Source organism: Castor canadensis, chromosome 2 (assembly GCF_047511655.1).
Source record: "Castor canadensis chromosome 2, mCasCan1.hap1v2, whole genome shotgun sequence".
NCBI classification, from domain to species: Eukaryota; Metazoa; Chordata; class Mammalia; order Rodentia; family Castoridae; genus Castor; species Castor canadensis.
The window spans coordinates 146,852,453-146,879,352 of NC_133387.1; the positions used below are offsets into that span (position 1 = coordinate 146,852,453).

Here is a 26,900-nt window from a genome sequence, read left to right on the forward strand (position 1 = left end):
GAGATGAATAATACTCACAGATACGTGAAAACACTTGTCGGAGATATAATCCTGAAAATCATTTAAAAACCAAATCTGCAAGCCAGGCATGGTGGCTCTTGCCTGTAATCTCAGTTATGTGGGCGACAGAGCTGGGAGGATCACATTTGGAAACCATCCTGGGGAAAAGTGCGAGATCTTATCTGAAAAGTAACTAGTAAGCAAATGGACTGGGGGTGTGGCTCAAGTGATAGAACTCTTGCCTCACAAGCACAAGGCCTTGAGTTCAAACCCCAATACTGCCTCTTCCACCCACAAAAACTTTTCTTCAAGGCGAGGAATGGAGGATTCAAAGCCCACCATTTTTACATGCCTGTGCTCTGGCCATGTGAAAGTTTTTACATTTATAAGTTCATCTAGAGACTTCTGGTTTTCAAGGCATAGCTATGGAATGAGACTTCGTAACTGGATAGTGTGTGAGTGAGAGTGAGGGATTGACAAGGATCGCTATACCTGTCTGGAGGCCAAGAAATTGAATTTATGATGAAAACACAAATGTGTGGAATTCTGTTTCTTCTCTATTTGTCTGTGAGTCCCTGCTATGGTTCTGCTGAATTTCTGGGTGTGAAAGAGTCCATCTGTGGCTCTCCTCTTGTTCTCTGTGCCTTGTGTGTGTTGAACACCCTTCCTTTGAGAGCCGCTTGTAATAAACTACTCCTATATGATTAGGCCATTAAAAATAACAATAAGGAAATGTGAAAGCATGAAGAGGGATGGATTTTATTTTGGGAAAGTACCTAAATCTATGAACTTTCTGTTCTTTCTTTTTTGAGCTAAATGGTCTGGACTCTTTAGTTTAATTGCAAACGGGTGCATTGCCTTTTCCAGTCCATTACGACTGGGTTATGTGTTTCTCTTCTTTCCTGACGTCCAGCCATTTGCGCTGGTGCACAGTGTTGAGTTGGCATCCCAGCCCACAGATTTTGGCCAAGGGTGTTCCCTGGAAACTTGAGTTGTCTAGGCATGAGCTCAACATTGGCATGGTTGTCATCCCTCTAAATACCTCCATGTGCTTTCTGTAAAGTGCCAAATGTAAAGCCAGAAGTTAGTGTCTCTTCCCCTCCGCGTGCAATGGCTTTCTCTTTGCTTCTTTCTTAGGGACTTATCACCCATGCCTTGGATGACAGGAGCTGTGAAGATAGTTGTCATCACCTCTACTAGAAACTGCTGGAAGGCAGGTCTTGATTCTTCTTTGCATCCTTCCTGGGGCTTTGTAGGGTAGAAAATCAGTATGTGTAACTTGGATATTTCCTGTGGTGGTTCCTTTAGCCATGGATGTTTCCCATAGTTTCTACAGGATGTTTTCCTGTGCAGTGAAATAGCTTGCATGTGTAACCAGAAACCAGCTGTCAGCAACTTGTTTGCATTATATGGTTCAATATGGTTGCATGTCCTTCCTGCTTCGTCAGTCGGCTCATTTAGCACCAGGGCTTCAGTTGTTGGTCTCATTACCAGCTTCTGCATGAGCTGTAAATGCCATGACTCAGAAAAAGCTGCCACTTGTCAGACCTTGAGGGTGCTTTGACCTGTCCTGTGGGACTGCCTCCCTTCTGGGCTAAGAACTCCTCAAGCCTGTTACCTGCTTGTTTCTTTAAAATCCAACTTCTTGTTTAACTGGAACTTCTGGTTTTATACCTGTGATGACTCTCAAAACAGTCTTCATTTACCCTTTTGACCATGAAAGCACCCCCAGGGAGAGAAAATAAGAATCAGCACACGGACTCTGTCTGGAAAATGCCAGAGCACAGCCACCTTCCTCTGTTCAGGTTCTGCATGTTAAACATTGCATGAACAATTTGGGGGAGGCACTAGTAAACACCAAAAGATCCTTGGACTAATCCACATTGTTTTGGGAAATGTTTACTGTGGTGTGGATTATGGCAAAAATAACTTTCCCTAACATAGACTGTAATAAAGTATTAATGCCCCAGTTCTGTTGTAACTTTAGTCCGTGCTGTGTGGAGGGTGAGGGAATTGGGAAGGCATCTATTTTCATATGAAAGCACAACTTTGGAAGACATAAAGCAACTGATTGACAAGAAAAATGAAAGCATATTTCCAGAAGGCCAAGAATGTCTTAGCAATACAGATAAATGTTGCTTGTAAAAGCAAAACTGATAACCAGGAATGACTGTGGAATGGAGCCTCAAAACCTCTGGGGAGCAGAGATGAGATAAATGACTGAAGGACTGGGGGAGTGAAGGGGTATTTTCAGGGAAAATGTTCACAGGGTTATTCTAGAGAAGAATTGGATGAGCTCACAAAAGCAATAAACATTAAATAAAAACAAACCCAAACAACCTTCTTTCTCCTTTGTTGGATCTTCAAACCAAAATGTGTCTCTTTCCAAGAAAATCCTTATAGTTATTAACAGAATTATCTGCAGAACAGATTGAGCAGGGCTTGACCTGATATTTGGGTCAAGCACAGCTTTCTTCTCTGTTTTACAAAGGAGTTACCAAGGCCCTCAAGAAAGACATTGGTGGCCTCATAGCTAAATATCAGTGTATCATTTAATATTGTCTCATATCATGTCATATGGGATAAAAGCATGTGCTCTGGGGTCCAACTGTACTTGAATCCTGGCTATATGACTTGGAGCATGGTACTTCAGTGATGCAATCCTGGGATAGTCACAGAGCCCACCCCACAGAGCAAGAAACAAGAAGGAACATTCACGATGGCTAACAGCATGGACACTGTAGGTGTCAACAGACGGATGCCCTTTGGAGTCAGAGAAAGGGGAGGCTAGGGGAGTCAGAAGTACTTTCCATAGAATCAGCAGTTAGAACAGAGCAGCAGACTAGGAGGCCCTTGACCTCTGTTATCCTGGGCCCATATCCTGCTGGGTTTGATTATAGCTGGGTGGCATGGAAATGGATAGAAGGCTGGGGAGTGCTGTTCTCAGCTGGACAGGCCCCAGGGATTTTCTGGCACTTCCCTGTGGGTGCCCTGAGCACGTGGCGACTTCAAACAAAGGGCACTGGTGACAGCATTGGTCCCACAAGAAAGCGCGCCTTGGGCAAGAGGCCTCTGTTTACTGTGTGTGTATGTGTGTGTGTGTACCTTGCCTGCACTGGCAGGCGGAACTAGCTGTTTGTTTTGTGGAACAAAGAACAGGCCTGGTTAGTCAGAAGGGATGTGGGGAGGTGGGAAGGGCAGGATGGCCCTGACAGGATTCCTTTTGGTTAAAACCACACTCTAGGATAGGGCTTGGCACTTGGTACTTGACACTCCCTGTTTCAGACAGGGGGAAAAAGAATGACGACACACTCAACCAACTTAAACTTTGCTCCAGCAAACAAAAGCCCACAGAAAAGATCACGAGTGACCTGACCCTCTTAACTCTGGGCTTTTTTAACTCTGGGTGGGGGTAGCTGCTAACCAGAGTGGGGTTAAAGAGAGGTCTGCAGTTTGCAGAAGCAGGGCAGTTCCACAGGCGTGGCTATGTGGGTTGGCCAGGCACTGGGGCACCTGCCGAATCTGCATGTGGTAGCTCTAATCTTAAGGCTACAACCAGCAAGCCTGTGTGCTGGGCAGCCCGGGTACACATGGCGATGGTGGCTTTTAGATCCCTGTGGGAAGAAGCCTAGAGTACAAAGAGAAGATTCTTGACATCTCTGAGCTTCTAGAGTCATTAGCTTCATGCTAGAAAAAAGAACACTGGTGACATTCTCCCTGGCCTTGAGGACCAGAGCTGGAGATGGTCAATGTGTCACACAGAATGAACTAGAAAGCCACCAGCCCACACAAGCTTCTGTATGATGGTGTGAACCATTGTCATCCATCTCCTTCTGTGCTTGGCCCCAGTCCCTTTGTGTGTTTACCTATCTCCCCAAGGTAGAGTGAAGATCCCTCCTGCCCTCGTATGGCCCTGGGACCCTACCTCCTCTGTTTTTGGGTTTTTTTTTTTTGTTGTTGTTGTTGTTACTGTTTTTTTAATATTTACCTGGGCCCAAACACTGAATTAAAGCCTAATGAGTAAAATTTGACATCTGTTCTCTGTCCTCAAAAAGCTTACAGTTTAGTGAGAAATTCTATCAGGGAACAAATCATTCAAGTCAATAAAAACTACAACTGTGACAAGTCTTGTGGAGAGGGGTACTAGGATTTGACTCAGTCTAGGTCTCCTTAAGGAAGTGATGCCTGGGCCGAGCAGGAGCTAATGAAGTAGAAAGGTGCAAGCTGAGTCTTCCAGGGAGATGTGCAAAGGCCCTGTGGTGTGTGAAAGTGTGATGTAGATGGAAGAATAGACTGAAGAGGAGAGAGGATTGTGATTGATGTGAGATGGGGCTAGAAAGGCGGGTAGGCGATGTAGGCCCTGTGGACTGAGTTAAGGAGGTTTGTTGTTTGTTTTTGCCTTTATGCTTAGAAGCACAGGATAGCTATTGAAATATTTAAACAAGGGTGACATTTAAAAAATGTCCTGTCTGTATGTGGGGAATGGATGGGAATTGTTTGAAGAGGGGATGTGGGTGGGGCAGGGGTCAGGCTGTTGTCTAGGAAGAAAATGTTGGCAGCCTGGGCTGATACAGACAGGGAGGTAGATATAGAGACAGGAGGTAGAGCAGGGAATGCTGAGACAAACTTTGGGAGTCCTGGAATAAAGTTAAATGGCTTTTCTTACTACAGGACTGCTCAGAGCCTTTGATCTGTGAGCAGAATGTGCGTTGTAATTCTTCAAGAAAGGATTCCACCGTAAGAATTTTTCAAAATTATATGACCAGGCCACGAATCTTCCCCCCTCACCAAAAGAATCTTCCACCATACTTCTTTCTGTTCTATAAAACTCTTTTGGGAAAATATTCTTATATAATTCCCTGTTTTGGGTACTCCCACAGAGTCTTTATACGTATAAAGACTTTCAATAGATAACGAGCCTAATGTGCCATATAGGGAGGAATCGGGTTGGGAATGACCCTGAAGACTTGGGCAAGATCAGATCCTATAGGTGGACTAGTGTCAATTTAGGAGGGCGTGGCAGGCTGGGAGTCATTCTGGGCTCTGAGCTGAGCTGTGTCATGGTCCTGGCTAAGATCATTCTGGAAGGTGTTGTATAAGTGGGTTGGGTGGTGAGGTGTGCATTGGAGTTCGCAGTCATGCTTTCTAGAAGCAAGTAGGTGGGAGTAGGAAAGGGGAATGCTTCTTTCAGGTCGAAAGGAAACATAAGATGTTTTTCCTCACACCCTTTCCTCTTGAGACCCCTTCCCCTTGGGGGGCAGCCATTGTCAGCAGCAGAAAGCAAAGAGAGACTTTCTTCTGCGTGTTCCTGGAGCCTGATAAGCAGGACTTCCCGGGAGCCCTCCGGTTCCCAGGGAGAGAAGGCATGTGTCCCGGTGCTGTGGCGGGTTCAGGGAGCAGGAACCTCTTGGTTAGGTTAATAGCTAGTGCCTGATGGGAGAGGTAAGTTGGAAGTTAGGCCATCAAGTCCCCACCACAGCCAAAATTTCCCTGTGTGACTTTGAATATGCCACCGGATACTTTTAGGCCCCAATTTGTTCATTAGGAAAATGGGTGGCTAGGACCAGTGTCAGGTCCCTTCCAAGCTGAAAACTCCAGCTGTTTCAAAGAACTCACTTATTAATTGGGGCAATCATTTCTCAGGTTCAGCAAGACCTTGTGCCTCCCGTAGAACAACGCACTTTGTGAAAAATCAGGTTGAGAAGGAAGCCTTTGAAAACCAATCGTGTTCAGTTTACACATTGCTCTGAAATTCAGGCTTCTCTGCTGAGGAAAGACACAGTAAAGCAGCAGGGTGGACTTCAGTCAGAGCCAGCTTCTTAGTCCTGTGAAGGAGAACAGCTCTCTAATGAAGGAATCTGCTAATTGAGCACTCAATTTGAGAACAGAGGTGCTAAAAGTTATTTTTATGGAGGGTGTTTGGAAGTTGAAAGAATTTTCTCACAAAGACATGGCTGTAAATTGGGTTGTGTTCTTGGCCGCCTAGCAAAAGTAGATTTAGCCCATGACACAGCTGAAATAGTATGTCTTGACTAAGAGTTTTGAATTTTTTTTTCTTTTTGGCAGTACTGGGGTTTGAACTCAGGGCCTCACACTTGCTAGGCAGGCACTTGACCACTTGAGCCACTCTGCCAGCCTTTTTTTTTTTTTTTTTGTGTTGGGTGTTTTCAAGATAGGGTCTCACAAACTATTGGCCCAGGCTGTCCTCAAACCTTGATCCTCCTGATCTCTGCCTCCCGAGTAGCTAGGATTACAGGTGTAAGCCATGGGTGCCCAGCATCGACTAAGAATTTTTAAAAATCTAGCTATATCCATGTTTAACAAATGTGTGGTAGGGTAGTATATGTGATTATCGTATACTAGACACTTAAAAAAACTTTTGTCAGGCCAGTTAATTTCACTGAACTTAGACTGTGATCAGGCCAGTGTGAGCACTGTGCTCGGCCAGGTACAGGTGAGGTGTAGGCTGTGCCTGGTCTTCCAGCTCTCTCTCTACTTTGCAGCCTACTGGCTCCCAGGTCAGACTTCCCAGGTTGCATCTTGGCTCCATTGCTTCCCAGTTTAGTAACTGCTTAAGTAATTGACTTATCCTCATAGAGCCTCCATTTCTTCACTTATAAAACCAAAGCATATCAATAGTTGTAACAGTGCTTCCCTTGATGACCTGTGTAGCACTTAGCCCGATGTCTGACATAGAGTGACTTTTCTGTAGATGCTGTACTTACCTGGCCTGGAGCCTTGTCCTCAGGTAGGGCAATCAGCTCGAGGGAGCTAGGCCCCTGGCCAGGTCCCCTGGCATGGGATGGGGCGATTGGGGCTGGAGGTCATAAAAGGAGGGAAGAAGTACAGGAGAGGAAAGAGACTCCAGGAAAAGGGTGTGGTCCCTCAACCCCCAGAAGTCGAGGTACAACTTACCCAAAAAGAGGGGGCTGCAGTTGGGGCAGCTGGTGACTGCTGGGAGCTATCTAAGAACTGCATGGGGGCAGAGGGTCATTGGAGGTACCTACATGGGGAGAGGAGAGGAGAGGGGCAGGTGTAAGATGCTCTGATTGTCACCATGGTCCCTTGGAGGGGGAGTCCTCGGAAGGATCACTTAGACACCATGGCTCTAGAGGTGGCCAAAGCTTTATTTAGTCGGTGGACTTTAGTTTGGGCCTCGGGTTTCATCTTTGGTCTCTCATGTATCTGTAAGGATGTGACCATTTGATTTCCTGGAAAGGCTATCTTGTGAGGCTGAGTTAGTTGGCAGTCAGGACGATGGCATGCCAGACTCCTCCAGGGACATTGTTTCAGTTCTGGGCTACACTTGGAGAAAATACTTGATATTATACCCAAGTGAGAGAAAAAGAACACTGGGAAGTTTACCCCGAAGAAGACAAGCTAGGATGGAGTGAGGGAGTCTGGGGGTGGACTTCAAATCTGTGGAAGAAGAACTGAGCCATCCTTGGGGGTTTTTAGTGGCCTTGCAGGAATACAGATGTCGGCTCACATGAACAAGTGTCTGTGGCTAAGAGTAGTCAGAAAATGGAAAGGTTTGTTTTGAGGCAGCATGTTTCAGCTCCCAGAAGCAGAGGCCAGATGGCTGCTTGTCTGTCAGAGATTAAGGAGGGAGAATTAGAAAAGCCATTTAAGGTTTGAACCTGAGAAATGTGGTATCCCAAATAACACCAGCATTCTATGACTTGGAGTGAGATAGAAACAAATGACGATCAAGGTCTGTTTTAACTTCTCTGCAGAAGTAGTAACTTTGGTGGGTCAGAGAAGAAATAGCCTTTATGTGCCATGTAGGTGGCATCTTCTTAGTCACAGAGATGGCTGTGACCCTAGAGACCATCATTAGACTGTGTTGCTTGTGAGCATCTCTTTGGTCAACGTCTGCTTCTAGTTCACTGGAGAACATGTATATCTCCCTTCAGGGGCTTTTAAGCCTTTAAGAATGGCGCTTCATCGAGTGTAGACCATCAGTGGTAGGCAGTTAAGTTCATGATTGGATTCCCCTCTCCTCTGACAATTTATGGCTGTGGAAATGAGGCTTGAAATGCTTGTGACTTGCCTCAGGTCAAACAGTCCCAGAAGCCCAGACGACAGCTCCCACTCAGCTTCCAGTTCTCCTCCCACTGAGGCCACTTTTCAGGGGTGGAGCGCTCTTGGGAGCACTCAGTATCAGTGGTAGCATTTCATTAAAACATTTCCTAAGGGCATGCAGTTTGTGATTCTTTTAGTTTTTGACCAGGGATTTTGTGGCAAAGAGCAGGATTTTCTAGATGTTTGTTCTGTTTCTTTTTAGAGCCTCACTCTAACATGGTACTTGTCAAAGCTGGGGCTGGGAGGACTGCCAGGCTCTATTGATCCTCAACGGGAAGTCAGTAGGAGTCCTAGCAAAGGACTTTCCTCCATTCCTGCCGAGGCTGGCCCTAGGGATGGGGAGGGTCTCTGCAAATAATGTCCAAGAGAGCTTCTCAGTGAGTCACCAGGATCCTCCATGCACATGGTAGGGGTGGGGCCTGCTGCAACTTCATTAGCCCTTGGGCAGGCTGGATGAAGGGCTCAGAGTAGAAGGGATGGGGTAGGTATTCATGCTTACTGAGAAACCCCCTATGCATGGAATTGTGTGGGTACCTTTATAGACACCTACATTGAACACTTGAGGCCACGGCATTGCCGCCCAGGGGTTCCAGTTTCACAGTCAGTAAGTGACAAAATCATGGACTTGATAATGACAATGGTCACTGTAATCACTACTGGCTCTTTTTTGTGTGTGTGCTTTATGTGCCCGTCCACAGACTTGATATTGATATGCATGACAGCTCATGCCCACCATGCCCCTGTATGGTAAGTGATGTCACTGCCACTTCAAAGTTGAGGACATGATAACTCAGTAAAGGATAACTGACTGGCTCAGAGTCATGTGGCTGGTTGGTGGCAGAGTCAGGATTTGAACCAGAGTCTGACTAGAAGCCCATGCTGTTTCCTTGTTATAGTCCCATTGGCTGTGGGGATGAAACTTGTGATGCACTTGAGGCTGGTTCTCTGAACACCTGAGGTGGGCATGCTGACCCTGTAAGCAGTAGGTCTTTATGTACTGCGATCAGGTAGATGCAGCTGCAGCAACAAATAGTTGCACATCTTAGCATCACTGAGAAAAACTTATGTGGCCACATTTGCTGTGTGGGTGGTGGCAGGATGGGGGTGGGTTCCTTTGCTTGTTACAGCCCTGGGGGACTGAAGTGTTTGTATAGTAGGGGGGAGTATGTTAAGTACCAGGACGTGATGCATGGTGATTCTCACATTTCACTGGCCAAGGCTAGTCACTTCAAAGGAATAGGGGAATGCAATTTGTGTGTGCCTGAACGTGAGAGAAACTGAAACTGTTTGAGGACTAGCACCACAGTGACCCACAGAGATCTCCCTGGTCACCACCCACGGCATCTCCTTTTTGAAACAGATGAAAGACCACCCTAGAGTGGTCTGGGTGTTTTGATTGGACTTGGTTACTCCACTCCTGTGTCTTTCCCAGGTCTTCTGAAGAAGATGGAGACATTGTGTTTTCCACTCAGAAAAGGAGGGACTGGATGAGAATTGTGCTCACAGTCTAGCTGGAAAACAATTGGTTGAAGGGGACAGAGGCCAAAAAATCATCAAGCCTCCTTCAAGGCTTCCGTCTAGAAGGAAGTCTGTGATTTGTACTCTGTAACTTCTGGGTGTGCATTCCTTCCTGGATACAGCTTGCTGTTTATGCAGTGATTAGTGCTTTGACGTTTAGCACTCTTATCTTTCCTTTTTTTTGATCTGTACAATGAATGGATCAAAAAATGCCACCCCTTTTGTTAAGAAAACCAAACTGTGATAAAGATGAGTTGTTACATAGTGAGCAGGCGACCATACCTGGATTGGGACAATTTTGTTTCTGGCTCTGTGTTCTCTGCTGCTCAGTTGGAGCTGGCTGTGAACCTCAGGGGTCTGGATTCAAGAAGGGGCCAGAGAGTTGGAACGTAGGTTTTCCAGGAGCTGCAGCTCAGCCCTGTCCCAGGGAACAGCCACTTAAGGAGGAAGTAGGTAAAGGGCACCCTCGTTGTGTGTGTTAAGCCTGGGGGTTGTAGGAATCAGTCTCCAATTAGTCCAGTCTTTTGCCTCCCAAGGCAAGGTGGGTCCTTTTTTTCTCCAGTCCTGGCTAGATTGTTCTGGTAGCCATGGAGATAGAGGGACAAAAGGAAAGAGGCACTCATAACTTGTAACAGTGGCCATTGGTTTGAGAGTTCTTGGCCTAGGCTGTTTTTTTGGGGGGGGAGGGGGGTGTTATTATTGGGGTTTGAACTTACACTTGCTAGGCAGGAGCTTTACCTCTTGAACAACTTCTCCAGCCCTCTTCGTGTTGGTTATTTTTGAGATAGGGTCTAGGTTTCAGCCTGGAACACAATCCTCCTGTTTGTGCTTCCCTGAATAGCTGAGATGACAGGTGTGCATTACTGGGCCCAGCCATTGTTTGAGATAGGGGTCTTGTGAATTTTTTTGCCTGGACTGGCCTTGAATCTCCCAGGTAGCTAGGATTACAGGTTTGAGCTACCATGCCCGGCCACATTTTAAGCTTTTAAAGTACCTTGCTTTCTAAAATTTAGAGTTGCTTTTCTGCATTTATGGACACATGGCAGTAACAAAAGGGGCAAGTGGAAGATCCACTTTCACAAATAGGATTTCTAGGGTTGGGCGGGGGAGCCATGTAGAACGGTGGCTTTGATTAAGGCTCTAAGCTCAGTTTGCAAGGATGCTTCCGGATTGAGCCTTTGGTTTATCTTGGAGGGGCTTTCTGCTTATTTCTCTTATTGAGCAGGTGACATCCTGCTTATTTCTCTTCTTCAAAAATCCTGTTCAACCTGTCGGACATGTGTGTGCTGACAGCAAGCTGGTTTTGTAACCACTTGTTAAGGCCGTGTGGTCTGTCTGTGACCAAGTTAACCTAATTGGGATTCTAACCCCCGTTTTTTTTCCTGCCTCCACTCCCGGTTTTTTTCCTGGTGATGCAGAGCTCTGAAGTGTGGCACTGTCTGGGTAGAGTCCCTTCCTCTGAAGGATAACAGCAGTGTGAGGATGTTAGGCTCTGTAAACAGAACTTTCACATGCTGTGCTGGTCACAGGTCAGACTGTGGCCCTTGTGGGGAGGGAAAAGTGGTGTCTTAGAAATATGATGTGAGGCTCTTTTTATCTCCCCGAAACCGAGAGGATCCAGGGAAAATGGGGAGCATTCTGTAAGAATATTTTTAAGGAGCAGTGTTAACAAGTGTGGAACTCAGGGCTGGAGAAGGCTGCCATGCAATCTGGTGAGAGAAGATGTACCTGAAGCCCCAGGTTGCAGGTGTGGATCCCTGGCTGGGTGTGGGGGATTTTACACAAAGTTACTGCCCCCCCTCAGAAGAACCTAGAAGCAACTCGCAGAGACCTCAGCCAGGAAGTCAGAGAGCTGGGTTCAAGTCCTGGCGGTGTGACTTTGGGCTGACTGACCTATGTAGCTGTCGTCAACTGAGTTCTTACCATGTGCTTGAAGCAACACTGAATGCTCTGTGTAATGCCTCAGTTCGTTTTTAAAACAGGAGGACCAAAGGCCAATTCAGGTCTGCTGACTCCAAGGCCTGCACTCTTTTATCCGCCCCGTCCCTTGTTTTTTTTTTGATTTAATCTTCACATAATATAAAATTCACCATTTTAACCTTTTTACGCATATAAGTCAGTGGTTTTCATTTCTTTGCAATTTGAGCAACCATCACCATTGTCTTAATTCCGGGACAGTTCCTTCACTCCCCAACAAAACTGCTTTCATCTGAACGCCCCTCTCCCCATCCTTTGTCAGCTCCAGTTCATCTTATGTCTCTCTGGAGTTGTTTATTATGGGAATTTCCAATGAACAGAATCACACCACATAGCAAGGCTTAAATTTTTGAGAATGTTGCTTTTTGAGAAAATCTCTATTTTTCCCTACTTAATACAGAGGATTTTTATCATAGGTATTTTTAGCCCCATCTTGAGCGTCTCTGGAGGTCTGTTGCGTGTCAAATGCACTCTGTGAGCAAGTGGGGATATTATTGTCATGACTTCTGTCTTGGACCTGTGTCTGTACTACAGGCTACTCTGAGAATGAATCTTGCTGGGTTTCTTAACTCTTTAAAGGGAAGCACATTGATTTCTTTCACAAGGACATATGAAGGAAACCAATTATATTTTTAACCTTCATAACCATTGAGTTAGTATTGAATAAACGGAATAATTGAGTATTTTAAAAGGGAGTATGTTTTATGCGGTCCTGTATATAGGAAAATGACCACCATAGCAATGAAAGCACAGGATGTAAGTAAAATCTCCATTGAGCATTGTGTGTTAGCCTTGAGTTATGGTGAGCTGCTGACCGTAGGCCGTAACGTAGTCAGTAACACTGTTGTGCCTTAGTGGCACGAAGTTGCCCTTGCTAGCTGTGGGTGCTGTGGCAGGGACACCAATACAAGTGACCTGACTTAGATGACAGCGTATGAAAATAATGTGTGAACATGATATGGTAGAAGTCCTACTTTACGTAATACCACAATGGCTTAATACTGCCTAACTTCTCCCAGTTTGTTCTAGAATCCTAGACTGTTAGAGCTGGGACAGACATTGAAACTAGCTAGGCTGACCCGTTCATGATACAGAGGGGAAACTGAAGGCAGTTGCCTAAGATCACCATACAGTAAGTGATCGGTGGAGTCTGGTCTAGAAGCCCCGTTCTTTTTGGTGTTACTGAGGTTTGAACTCAGGCCTCATGCTTGCTAGGCAGGCGCTTTATCACTTGAGCCACTTCTAGCCCTTTTAACACTGGTTATTTTTGAGATAGGATCTTGCTTTTTTATCCCTGGGCTGGCCTGGACCACAGTCCTCCCATTTGTGCTTCTCCATGTAGCTGTGATGACAGGCATGTGTCATGGCACCCAGCCGTTAGGTGACATGGGGCCTCAAAGGTTCGAACCTTTGGCCCAGGCTGGCCTCAAACTGCAATCCTCCTGACCTCTACTTCCCGAGTAGCTAGATGTCAGGCTTGTGCCACTGTGCCTGGCCTAGAGGCCCGTAACAGTTTTCTGTAAGAAGGTGGAGGGTTGACCTCACTATTCTTGGCTTTGAAATCATCTCTCCCTTGAAAATGCCCAGGCTTTTGGTAATGAGCACCGTTCTCTTTGTCACTTCCTCTGCCACATTTATTCCCATCTTGGAGTCAGACCAATAAGCCTGAAGGACTTGGCCCGTTAGGAGCTGGGATCACAGACTGCTGTTATGTAGGAGTGGCCAGAGAGATGGAGCAGTTTTGACATCATGGGGAGGCTTGTAAAAAGTGCTGTCCTTGTCCTGTTCCCACTTTCTGAGGCTTCATGGCCACATCCCCTGTGCCTCTTATGCCCAGAAGAATTCAAAAGCCCTAGATTAGAGACCTCATGCCAGTGAAATGCACAGCTAACTAGGAAAGGAGTGAGGAAGGCTCCTGATGACTAAAAGTTACGTGTTTTCTCTACCTAAAGACTTGTTGTTGCACAGGTGGGGGAAACTAACGGCAACACAGAGGCCATGGTTTCCTGCACACTCAGCGTGAGGAAGAGACTCATTACTTGTGACTCCGGCCCTCATTGTGCACGGGAGAGGGAATGTGCGTAGCTGTGGTGAAAAGATAGTAATGTTCTGTCAGATGAGCAGATCAGTAAAAATGCTGAGGCGTGGCCATTGGTGGGGCTGTTTTGGGGTTCCTCTTAGCTGGGATTCTGCAGTCTTAGTGCACTGGAGCTTGGGGTGGTCAGCAACATGGAACTGACATCCAACATTCCATTCCCTGGACTGCCGGCCTCCATGCCTCAGCTGTTTTCACTCATTCAGCAAAAAAGGAGACAGAAAGGAAACAAAAGCTGGCTGTGACAGAGGCCTCGTTAATTGGTAAAACCTGGGATGTCTATGGGTCGGGTCTGCACTAGAAGCCAGAAGGCCCCGTCCTCTGTGGTGACTTGGTATCCATCAGGAGGCCAGGAGTGAGTCTGGCCTCTGCACAGAAAGTGTGTCAGCTCCTGAGACCGGGCAAAACACTTAGGCATGGTCGTTGGTGGCCCTATATTGTTAATAAAAGTGTCCTCTGATTCCAGGGAGCAGGTTGGACATTTCTAAATGCGGGTATTAACTCATGAATGAGGTGGCAAGGAAGCCATTGTTTGTAAAGAACAAAGGTATCAGGAAAAGTTGAAGAGTTTGCTCTTTGTGGTTTTTTTTTTTTTTTTTTTTTTTTTTGCGGGGGCGGGGTGTTGGTACTGGGGTTTGAACTCAGGGCCTCACGCTTGCTAGGCAGGTGCTCTAGTACTTGAGCCACTCCACCAGCCCAGATTTTGCTCTTTTTGCATGTTTGATACAACCATACATTTCTTTTCTTCTCTTCTTTTCAATCAGTAATTGGAGCATATGGTAAAAAGTCAAGTATTTTAGAAGTAGTAGAAAATCAGCAATTCAGAACATTAAAATATGCCATTTGCCTGTTGGGGAAGACATTTGTTCTTAGTTGCCACCAGACAAATCTTGACTGGGGAATGAAGCTAAATATTTAACGATTGAGCCACCCAGGAAGCTGGCTTGCCTTTAAAGAAGGTGAGCGTCATCTTTGTGCAGCACTGTTGTTCTGGAGAGACTGTGTGGTGAACTCGATTGCCTCTTTTGAGAAGTGCAGGCTTGATTTGTAGCTGGTGAAAACCTGCAGGGGGTGGGGCGGCTTAGAATCACAGTGGGCAAGTGCTGCAGAGTCCCTCCCTTTGGGGAAACCCATGCAAGGTTAGTCGGCCTAGCAACAATACTGTGGCCACCAGAGAACAGTGGGCTCAGTTAACCAGACATTTAAAATAGTGTATGAGGCAGGTCTCTTCCTTCCCCCTCACTGGGGGTTGAACTCAAGCCCTCACTCTTGTTAGAGTGCCTTGCTAGGCAGGTACTCTAACACTTGAGCCACACCCCGTACTTTTTGCTTAGGATAGAGCCAAGATGGAGATCCTCCTACCTATGCTTTCTGCATAGCTGGACTGGCAGGCACGTACTACCACATCTGGCTATTGGTTTGGGTAGGGTCTCACTCACTTTTTCCCTAGGCTGGCCTTGAATCAAGATCGATCTCTGCTTTCTGAGTAGCTGGAGTTACTGGTGTGAACCACTATGCCTGGCATTTCAGTCCCTTTTCCAGATAAAGAAATAAAGGTTGTGGGAGGCCCCACCAAGAGGCACAGTGTAGAGCTGATGTGGTCAACCACAGAGTCTCTGATCACCCCTCTACCAGGTTAGACAGGTGTTTTTTGAAGTAAAAATTGGAATTCCATTCTTCAGGTGGTTTATGACAGTCTTGCTCAGGCTGGGATATGCATTCCTGTGCTGGGTGGGGAGGAAGATGCCTGGCAAAATGACAGGGTTAAAGTTGCAGTTTCCTGGAATACTAATACACAGATCCCTTTATATAAAAAGAGACAGGACTCAGTGTGAAGAAAGTTATGGTGTGGAATGCAAGATTTCCATGAGTTTTTCAGAGACAAGCCTAAGTCTTGAAGGCAGTTTTCACAGTCCTGGGGTTTCTGTCATCACCCCACTTTCACTTCACCCCATCTTTGCCACTGCATGCCCTGAGCCACCTGGTCTTTCTCACTGTCCCGGCTGCACACGGTGGAGAGGAATTGCTTAGCTATGGGAACCGGCGTGGAAGAGTTGGCTGCTTGTTTGTTTGTACAGCTGCTCCCAGAGCTCCGCTATCTTTCATGGTCCAGAAGGGCCTGTGAATAGATGGGGAAGGGTTTGCAGAGGCCGGAGGTGAGAACTTGGCCCAGGACATGGGTTTTCCTTTTGATGCCCGTGGCCATTGATGGACAGGTTTTTCAAAGAAAATGTATATTTATTTAAAAAATTTTAATACATGGTTTAATTCCCATGGTTGAAAATTCAAAAAACTATGAGATTGAAAGCATCCCTCTACTTTGTTTGTGTGTGTGGTGTGTGGTGTGTGTGTGTGTGAGATACTGGCATTTTTGAACTCAGGGCTTTGCACTTGCTAGGCAGGCACTCTACCACTTGAGCCAGGCATCCTGACCTTTATGCTCTGGTTATTTTGCAGATAAGGTCTTACTTTCTGTTCAGGCCAGCCTGGATCATGCTCCTTCTGTTTTAAGCTTCCTGCTGTAACTGGGATGACAGGTGTATAGCACTATGCTCGGCTATTGGTTAAGATGGGTTCTCACAAACTTGTTGCCCGGGCTGGCCTCAATCATGATCCTCCCTCTCCTAGCCTCCCAAGTAGCTGGGATTATAGGAGTGAGCTCCTGGTAGCTGGCTCCCCTCCACATTTTCCCATAGCCCCCATTCCGTTCCTCCTAGCAAGTCAATATCATGAGTTTCTGGTATAGCTGCCACCCCCATTTTGTACACTGAAGGATGCTATGTGGACTATTCTGACCCTTGCTTTTGCCTCACTTTCTTGCTCCTTTTTTCCCCTGGCTGCATAGAATAACATTGAACTGATATAATTTATTTTGTGCCCAATGAATTGGCATTTAGTTTTTTATAAATTTTTGCTACTATACTGTCATAGTTAGTCTCTTTTATGAGCTGTTTTGTATCCAGGTAGGATACAGTGCTAGAAGAGGAGTTGCTGAGGCAAAGAAGGGAACCTTACTATTTTGGTAGATCCTACCAAATTGCCTTCCAGTAGCTCTGCCCAGTTTCTTACCTTTCCAGAGATGGCAGTTTGCCTGTTCCTTACGCGGGCCACACACTGCGTTACCAAACCTTTTAACCTTGGCTGCCTCATAAGTGGAAAAAATGATCTTTGTGCAACTTTTAGTTATGAGCCAACCTTGAAAACAATAGAAAATAGCTCATTTTGCTGTTCATGTCTTTGTGGCGATAGCCTGTTATAGAGTTTCTAACTTTCTGGAATAGCAGAGGGATTGGAGTTGATTTTGGTTGATTATTTTTGACTGCATGGATGAATGAATTACTAGTTCAAACACTAAAAAGCAAATCTATATAATCCTTTAAAAAACAAGTCTTACACAAGGGGAACGAGATAGGCAGTGCATTTCTGATGATGCCTAGGACTTAAGATCGTGACTCACATCATAGTGCCGGCCCCGGGTGGACCTTTACCAGCTCCAGTCTCGCTGTGGTTCTGTGCTATCACCACACGCAGGAGACACAGACTTCATTTACGAATCTGGAAAAGATGATGCATCTCACAGTTGGGTGAGCTTGGACTTCTTCTAGACCAATTTTCTTTTCTTCACTGGGCCTTCATGGGGAAGAACTTGCAGGCAGAACTTGCCTTGATAAAAAGGGATATGACTTTTGTTTGCTTCTAGAGTCCAGGACTGCTGCAGGCGAATCATGTATGGTTTCAGGAAAGGGAAGTTTTTTCTGTGGCTTTGTCTAAAACGGTGAGCTGGGGGTGGGAGGGGCATGGGACAGAAGACAGTTTCTGGAAACATTTGCCAGCAGAGGCTTATGGTAAAGTATTTGTAAACATGATGTGGTTTACCACATCGTGAAGACACAGAGAAAACATATTATCACTTGACAAACAATCAAAATAGGACTAAGTGTTTGTGCACATACATGCTCTGCTACAGTTACACTCAGCCTGTGCCACTGTGAAAGACCAAGCTGGGGTCCCCACTGCCAGTCATGAGCTGAGCCACAAGCTTTCACCTCAAGTTCTAAGCATCAAAATGGGTGTCCTTTTGTGGTACTGAGGACTGAACTCAGGGCCTCTTGCTGTATTAGGCAAGCGCTCCACCACTTGAGCCACACCCCAGTCCTTTTGCTGTTTTTCAGATAGGGTCTTTTACTTTTGCCCTTGCCAGACTTGGGCCACAACCTTCCTATCTCCACCTTCCGAGCTGCTGGGATGACAGTGCACCTTCATGCCCCACTTCCACATGCCCTTATCTAGCAGTCAGGATGCTAGTTTGGTCTAGACTCAGGTTAAAGCAGGTCTGGTTTTCAGAATCCTTACACTTTCTGAGACTTCTGGGAGAAGGCCAGCACACTGGCTGCATGTGTACTTGCTCTGTGCTTTTCTGAAAAGTTTGGGCAGATGTTTCAAGTCTTTTCGTTCACTAACACTTTGGCAAACCCCTGTGCTACTGGGGTAAACACATCTCTCCCTGTCATCCCTGCTCTGTCCTTTACATCTCCCTTCTCTGTCTTTCTCTCTTTTCTTTTTAAAGACAGCTGTGTTAAGATATTGATTCATATAAAATGCAGTTCAACTATTTTACAATTCCATGACTTAGGGTATGTTTACATGTGCTGACAGAGTTGTATAGCCATCACCACTGTCAACTTTAGAACATTTGCATCAACCCCAAAGGAAGCCCATCCCATTATGAGTTACTTCCCATCCCTTCCCCATATCCCTTCCTCTATCCCTGGCCAACTACGAAGCTACTTCCCATTGTTGTAGATTTGCTGTTCTAGGCATTTCCTGCAAGTGTCAATGTGGGATCTTCTGTGACTGGCTTGCTTTACTTAGCATCATGTTTTCAAGGCCTGTTGTATGAATGCATCAGTCCTCCATTCCTTTTTATGACCATATAATACTCCATTTATATGAATATACCACTTTAAAAAAAACCCATTCATTTGTTGATGGACATCTGGGTTGTTTGCACTTTTTGGATACTATGAATTATGATACTGTAAGTGTGCATGTGCAATTTTTAATGTGAATATCTGTTTTTATTTCTCTTAAGTGCATACCAAGGAGTGAAATTGCTGAGTTATGGAGACACTGGGTTTAATATTTTGAGGAACTACACACTGTTTTCCCACATGGCTGCACAATTTTATATTCGCACCAGCAAGACCTGAGGGTTTTAATTTCTCTTTATTCTCTCCAGCACTTGGCATTTCTTTTTAATTATACCACCCTAAGGGCGAGAATTGGCACCTCATGGTGGTTTTGATCTGCCTTTTCCTATGACTAGGAACGGTGAGCATCGTTCAAGTGCTTGCTGGATTTCTGTACATCCTCTTTGGAAGGAGTCTGTTCAGCTCATTGGCCCTGTTAAAATGGGTTATTTACCTTTTTATTGTTAAGGTGAAGAATTCTGTATGTATTTTAGATATGAGGTCTTTATCAGACATATGACTTGTAAATATTCCCTCTTATTCTGTGACTATGTTTTCATCATCTCAGTATCATTTGCAGCACAAATGTGTTGAATTTTAAAGAAGTCTAATTTAATTTTTGGTCATTTGTGCTTTTGATATTACAGCTAAGAAGCCTTTGCCTAAACTCAACATCACAAATATTTTCTCATAGGTTTTTTTTCTTTAAGAGTTTTATAGTTCTAGCACTTAGATTTTAGGTCTGTGATCCAGTTTGAGTTAATTTTATGTGTGGTATAAGGAAGGAATTTTGCTTTTTCTTTTGTGTGTGACTGTGAGATTTCTACTAACTTCCAAACATCAAAACAGGTGCCCTTAGCTAGCATGCCAGGTCCTGGTTAGCCCCGTGTTCAAGCAGGTCTGGTTTTCAGTATCTTTACTCTGCTCAAGATTTCTGGGCAAATGAAAGCACACTGGTTACACACGTAGGTGTTCTTTGCTTTCCTGAAAGGTTTTGGCAGCAAACCTTTGTCTGGGTGTCCCAGCATTATTTGTCAAAGGCTATGCTGTCCCCACTGAGTCATCTTGGCACCCTTGTTGAAAACCATTGGTTGCCAGTGTAAGAGTTTATGTCTGGTCTCTGTTTCTATTCCCTGATCAATATGTCTATCCTTACGCCAAGTCCCACCCTGGCTCCATACCCGTGGCTTTGTATTCTCTTACCTCACTGGGAGTTAGGGCAGCAATGGGCAATCTAGACATATTGTCTCCCTGCTCTGATCAGTTACTGGATTCTTCTTTTGGCAGTACTGGAGTTTGAACTTGGGACCTACAGCTTGGTGTAGGCAGGCACTCTACCACTTGAGCCATATCCCAGTGTTACTGGATTCTTTATTTAGATCCCTCATTAAACTTTCAATAACAGTTATCTCTCTTGTGCTCATCTTTATGATGTGTCCTTTTGCTGGTTCCATTAGGAGATCATATGTAAGTAATCCCAAGAAACTCCAGTGCTCTCCCAGCCCCTTAGTTGTTTTCCTAGCTATGCCAGCTAACCTCATTATATCCCAGCTGGTTGGCGTTAATGAGGTTTCTGGATATAGAATTAAACATTTGGGCTGTGAAAAGATGCTCTGGTTTCTGAAAGTCTCCAATTGGTTAAAGTCCAGGATAAGAGACATTACTGTACTGTTCAAGATCTTTCCAAAAGGCTAGGCAAGCATGCAGGCAGTTCTAGCAGGTAGCTCTCTCACATAGGCTGTCAGATAAGCTTTCAAAGTCAAGTCTTGCCTTGCCTGAACCTTTCTTTCCTTATAGAACTCTACTCTTCTTTTGTGAGCATGAGGTTTGTAGCTATTGACATCTTCGTAGTAATAGCAAACTGGAGGACAGGCCACAGATCTGTATGAAGAAGTAGAACTCTGGACAGGACCCCTTATCATTGCTTCAAGTCACTAAACCCTGAGCACAATGGCCGTGTGACACCTGGAACCAATAGCAGTCAACCTGTCATTGCTGGCATTGTCTTCCATTCTGAATTGGTACAGCTTGAGCTCGTTTTCAGGTGAGAGTACCTCACCCTGTGATTTTACAAATTTTAATTTTTGATTTATGTTGGCTGATAACAAATCTGTACATAGATACCACCCTCCACCAAGGCCTTCTGTTCAGGGTCCTGCTCCTGGTAAGGGATGGGGAAGTGGACACAGCAGAGTGCAAGGGCTGTGAGGCTAGGATTTGGATCAGTCGCCTGAATGCAGTTCCTCCTAGGTGAACTGGGCAAGTTCCTTCTGCTCCCCAAATCACCATCTCCTCATCTTTCAGGGATGGTAGGGTAGAACCCATCCTGAGGGCTGTTACAAGGTAAAGATCCCATAAAAAGGACTTAGCACAGGCGAGGGCCGGTGAGCTCTTCTACAGAGCCAGACAGCAAATCACTTAGGCCTTCACAAATCTTCCACAAACACATGGCTTTGTTATTGTAGCTTGAAGGTGGCTGTAGACAAGCTGTAAATGAGTAGACATGGCTGTGTTCCAATGCTTCATTTTTTAATTTCATATTTTATTTTTTTTTGCAGTGTTGGAGGTCCAATTCAGGGTCTTGTGTATGCAAAGCATGTGCTCTACCACTGGGCTTCATCCCCACTTTAAAAGTAGGTGGCACACTGTGCATGGTGGTTCGTGCCTGTAATTCCAGCTAGGCAGGAGGCATAGGTAGTAGGTAGGATGATTGAAGTTTGAGGCTGGACTCAGACTAAAAGCACAAGTCCCTGTCTGAAAAATAATCTAAAAGCAAAAAGCGCTGAAGACATGGCTCAAGTGGTAGAGCACTTGCTTAACAAGTGCAAGGCTCTGAGTTCAAATGCCAGTTTGGTCCTCCCCCACACACCAAAAAGAAAAAGAAAAAGAAAAAGAAAAAGGCAGCTGGCAGGCTGGATTTGACCTGCAGACTGTTATTTGTTAGGTGAGCACAGACACCAGCCATTCTCACAGCCTGTCCACCACTCTGTGTTTAACAGAATGTCGAGCTCCTGGCCAGCCGGAGCAACGCTTCAGGGCAAATCCAGGCTGGGGCAAAAGTACTCGAGAAGGTTCTGAAGGAGGAGAATGAGAGGCTGCAAGGCAGGATTGGAGAGCTGGAGCGGCAGATCGAAGACATGAAAGGCGAGGAGGCCCAGGCGAAGGAAGCACTCCGGAAGTGTGAGGTGAGGCTCGCTGGGCCCACGCTGGGCCTGGCATCCTGGAGCCTTCTTTTCTGCAAGTGGTTTCAGAGGTGGGGAAGGCATTTATTGTCTTAATTTTGTAAAAAGGTCAAGACAATCTGGACTAAATCCTCTCTGTGAGCCATTTCTTTTGTTCCTCTGGGAGTGGTAAGGAGAACTAGGAAGAGGCATGGTGAGACAAGATGGAAGGGAAGCATAGGTGTGGGGACAGGAACCCTACTCGTCCTGGCATGATCTCAGACACTTCAACCTTCAAGGCCTCTAGCACCTGCAGGACCGCCTGCTTTCTCATCACCATCTGGCCAAGGTCACTCAAGGCTAGACTGTTTTAACACAGAGTTGATCTTGTTGAAGTCAATAGGTTTTAGCAAACCAATTTTCTAGTTTGCAACACTTCTTAGAGTGGGGAGCTGTTAGTGACTGACACACACCCTGATGGCAGCACATAAAATAGCAGATGACAGTGACTGATGGGACAACCTGGGACCCATCGAAATCACCTTTATAGGACTCCCTGTGTCCTGGAGTTTCTGAGTCCACAGTGGTGTGGCTGGATATTTGTATCAAAAAAATCACCCTAGATATCTGGATGTTCACATGTGGCTGGAACTGGGACCGTGGACAGGCACATATCCAAGTACCTAGCTTCTGGGTGGCATCTTGGGCTCATGACAGTCATGTTGTGGCCACAGCCATGTCATGTCTGCAGATGTCTTCTGCATTTATTTCATTCCACCGAGTCAGTGTCATAAGCACAGCACCCTGACTAGTGTTTCATTGTAGAGCGAAATGCAGCAACTAGAGGAGGCCCTTGTGCAAGCCAGAAAGGAAGAAAAAGAAGCTACGTCAGCCAGAAGGGCCCTGCAGAGTGAGCTAGAGGGTGCTCAGGTAAGCACCGAGGCTTGGTCGTTCCTTCCTCATAACAGGACAAGGAGATATGACCACTGGTCCTCTCCAGGGAGCTCCCGTTCACCTACCATTACCACCTGGCTTTTGAGCTATCCATTTAGACTGGAGGTTCTCAACTGAGGTGTATTACGGGTCATACAGTAATGTCTAGTGACATTTCATTTGTCACCACGCTACTGGCATCTAGTAGGTGGATGCAAGGATCCTGCTAAAGCACCCTACAAAGCCCAGGACGCCCCACAACAAGGTTGAGAAACCTTAGTCCAGACATTAAAGAGCTTGACAGCTCTCCAAAGAAAATATGTATAGTGGGAGAAGGCTGATGGGATTCGTCTCCATGGCTGTGTGGAGTTGACTTTCTGGCCGAAGCCAATTTCCCTTCTCCTCTGGGAAAATGCCCTCCATAGAGCGCTGTCCTTCAAGATGGCTATTAAAAGGAGCAGGAGGAAGTCATTTCCTTGAAACTAGATAGCTATCTCTGTTCAAAACCAGTGGGCTCTTAGAAAATGAGATTTTCCCACTCAGAGGTCACAAACATTGTTTGAAGTACATTCTAATAAAAGCCTGCACTGAAGTTGTAAGTTGACTTTGCACAGTCACCTCAGTGCAGGCCTGGCCTGGCCTTCCTTCTACCTGCTTTTGGGTTTTAAAAAACACCAGCTATTGCTCAGGCGAGCCTCTGAGCAGGGAAAAGCCAGTGTTGGCCAAAGGAGGTTGTTGAAGTTTTGCCTGAGAGACCCTCTTGTCTGCAGGGATAGCTGGGGGCCTCACACATTAAATTCTGAGTCAGGATCTCGGCTGACTGCAGAGCAGGATTTACACGGTTAGGACAACCTAACTCAGGGCCTCTCATCCCCAAACCATGCCTAGCCCTTGGCTTCAGCCCGAGAACTTGTTTCTACATAAAGCCTGTTTTTCCTGAGTTCAGCATCTACTGCCTTTGCTTTGGAGTCTGTCTCTCTCTTCTCTTTTCTCTTTCTCTCCCTTCCCTTCTTTTCCCTTCCCTTCCAGATTCAGGGATAGGGAAATCAACTTCCTTCCTTCCTTCCTCCCATCATTTTTATTAGCATATATTACTTGTACAGTGGGGGGTCTCATTGTGACATTTCCATATATGCTTACAGTGTGTTAGATTCACCCCCACCATCATTCTCCCTCATCCCCTCCTCCATCATTAGAACAATGAAACCTATAGAAATCATTTTATTTTCATGCAAGCATATAAAATACATTGACCATATTCATCCTCCTATACCCGCTCCCACAGGTGCCCATCTCCCACCAGGACCTGTTTTACACTCCTGCCCTTTATTTTTTAAGTGCATATTTATTGTTTGAAGAGGCTTTGCCATGGTGTTTCATCAGATTTCTTCCTTCCCTAAGTGGATGGCAGTTTCACTGTGCAGCTAGTTAAGGCTTTGGTGCCTATGCTACCCAGCCAGTTGCTAATGTGTGGGGTTTAAATTTGTGAGCTTGTTGGGGGCTCAGAAAGGCTTGCTGCAGACAAAAATCTGTACCTCCATATCCTGTCCACACCAAGTACAGGGCATAGCGTTAGGATGTGTCCTTGGTCAAACAAGAATGCTTGCCACAGGGGGAAGTAGTTCAGCAGCTGGGGCTGAGAGTCGATCGGGGTGGAACAGAAGATGGTCTCAGCCCTACTGCAATTCAGGCCATTGCCACTTGCCCACACCTCCAGGTCTCCAGCCTGGCCTTGGAAAACCGCCCCCACAGGCTACTTTTGTTGGGCCTGTGTTCCCAGCAGTGCAGAGTGGTGCGATGCTCCACGCAGAGTGTGGCTGCACACACTGGCCCTTGGCAGTGCCATCTGGCAAGAGTTTGACATGGCCTGGCAGGTTCACCATCTTTACCCCAGTTAGCTGGTCTTCAAGGACTGGTATGAAATGTGCACCATCAGCTTGAAATGATTTGTTTTCTTTAAAATTGGGAACCAGATAGTCAGCTCCTTTCATTCAGTAACACACTGCATGCCCCCCATCCCCCCACTGCCCCAAAAGTTTTAGCAAGGATTTATTTTAGCATGGGAAAATGGTGAACAGGAAATGTTTCTCCCTATCAGGAAATGGGAATAAAGACTGAAAATGGTGGTTTGTATCTGTGGTTTTATACTTTCTGGGTTGGAAGAATGCAATGGTCATGTCTAGAAATCTGAAGTCATTAAAACAATGGATCTGGATGGCTAAGATGGGTGTTTAAACCTCTAGGCCCCCCAACACACAGGGGCCATCACTGAGTTTTAGGGCTTCCCTTTGCCAGACATGCCTGTTGTTCTTTCTGTCCCTCTACCCATTCAAGGTGCCTTTCTGCATGCTCTTATCTTTGAAGCTGGCAACCAAACGGGAGGTTAGCCTTTGAGGAAGAGAAAAAAGTAACTAGTTTTTTTCCCACACAAGGATTTTGCATTGTACAACTTCATGACTTTTAACAGGCTGTTGCATCTTCATAAATGATAAATGTGCTTACTTTCATAGCAACTGAAGACCACAGTGAACTTGGATCTGACCTACTGTGACCCATTCAAAATGTGGCAGAGGGCCATAAAGTTGTCATTCTTAGTTTCTTCCACCCCTGTCCCTTGGTCCAGGATGGTGTTACTATCTAGTTTATTTGAGCTGCATTCTAGGGGAAGATGTCTAGGATTCTGTTTCTAAGGGGCTTCTACAGGTATGAAGGTAAAAGACACTTTTTGGGGAAGTTACAGTTCTTTCCTTCAGGGAGGGACTCTGCTCCCTATTCTGTATCTTTACCTCCCACCTTTTGGGCTTTGTGTACTCAGACAAAAGAGGGTCAAAGCCCAAAGCTTCTACCATTGCAGTCCACAGTTCCTGTGCGGCAGGAGCTCTGGGAAGATCAACTCCTTCTGATCAAGCCACTTGTTCCTTAACTCTCATGGTCTTCCACACCTTGGTTATTGCTAATATGGACTAATTGGTGCCTTGGTCATAGAATAAAAGGCTCTGATTCCATTGACAGATAATGGTCTCCATGCTCAAGGGCCCTCACTACATCCACCAACTTTGTGTCTTGGATTCTCCAGCCTGATAATTTTCCTGCTATTGATCAATCTTGTATTGCTAGTCTTGGAAATATAGTCACTGTACCTATAGAGCATTTCACTCAATATTGCTCCAAGAAGGGTTAAAAAAAAAAAAAAGGAAAGTTGCTGATTTTCATGTAAATTTGAGACATGTTTTCTCAACAGTGACTCTTGGAACATATTTCTTGAATAACTGAGGAGGCAGAACATTGTTCTAGACAATGTTTCTAAACTTTGGGAAATGTTAAGATTACTTGGGTAACTCTCAAGAACAGATTTGTGGATCCCACTCTAAGAAAAGTGTGATTCCATCAGAAAGGGTGAGAGTCTGCATTTTAAGTAAGGTATTCCACCTTGCTGACTGATACCCAAAGAGCATAGGTATTAATTTTCTTTCTCCCTGCCCCCCATCCCCCATACTAGGGACTGAATTCAGGGCTGTGCTCTTGCTAGGCAAATGGTCTACCACTTGAGTCATGCCTCATCCCTTTGGCCTTTAGTTTGTTTTTCAGATAGTGTCTCATGCTTTTGCCTAGGCCAGCCTCAGACTGTGATCCTCCTGTCTCTGACTGCCACATAGCTGGGATTACAGGTTTGCACACCATGCTTGGTCCCTAAGAATTTGTATCTTTGAGATAGAAGTTCCTGAGAGCTTTTTCCCACATGACAGAACCATACTTTACTGGGACCAAGATTCCTTCTCCTTACTCTTTGTAGTCAACACCACTAAATAAATTACAAACAGAAACCCTAGGGTCTGACCTTGCTTCTGATATGTGCCTGGCTGTGGTGGGGTGACTCTTGCTGTAATTGCCCTCACACTGAACTTCTCACTATGCTTCTTTTTCCACCTTATTTTCCCCAGTGACTTTTGTTGACCTAGGTTTCCTGAAGCAATTAACTTCAGCAGCCCAGCAGAATTGACTGCTTCTCAAAGCATGGCCAACCAGCACCACCCAGGGACTGGGAGTCCTTTATAGGTGGTGTTTCAGCCCATGCCATATGGTTGGCAGATCAGAGCTATCCTTTGCTTTGTAAAGCAGGACTGCCTGAAGTGATTTGGGAATATTTCCATGATGACTGAA

At 45.6% G+C, this 26,900-nt stretch overlaps 1 protein-coding gene across 10 annotated transcripts in view; it reads left to right on the forward strand.

Moving 5' to 3' along the window:
• The window catches only part of Cgnl1 (cingulin like 1), a 148,478-nt gene that overhangs the window by 96,601 nt on the left and 24,977 nt on the right, over window positions 1-26,900 (forward strand). For 6 of the 10 annotated variants that reach the window (XM_074066046.1, XM_074066043.1, XM_074066047.1 and 3 more), the window contains 3 exons: window positions 21,204-21,278; window positions 21,645-21,830; window positions 22,632-22,736. The exons of 1 other annotated variant lie outside the window; for it this stretch is intronic. In XM_074066046.1, coding sequence (XP_073922147.1) covers window positions 21,204-21,278; window positions 21,645-21,830; window positions 22,632-22,736 — 366 coding nt within the window. The remainder of the gene's footprint in view (window positions 1-21,203; window positions 21,279-21,644; window positions 21,831-22,631; window positions 22,737-26,900) is intronic. 3 more of the 10 variants (XM_074066049.1, XM_020185569.2, XM_074066050.1) reach the window with 2 other exon arrangements.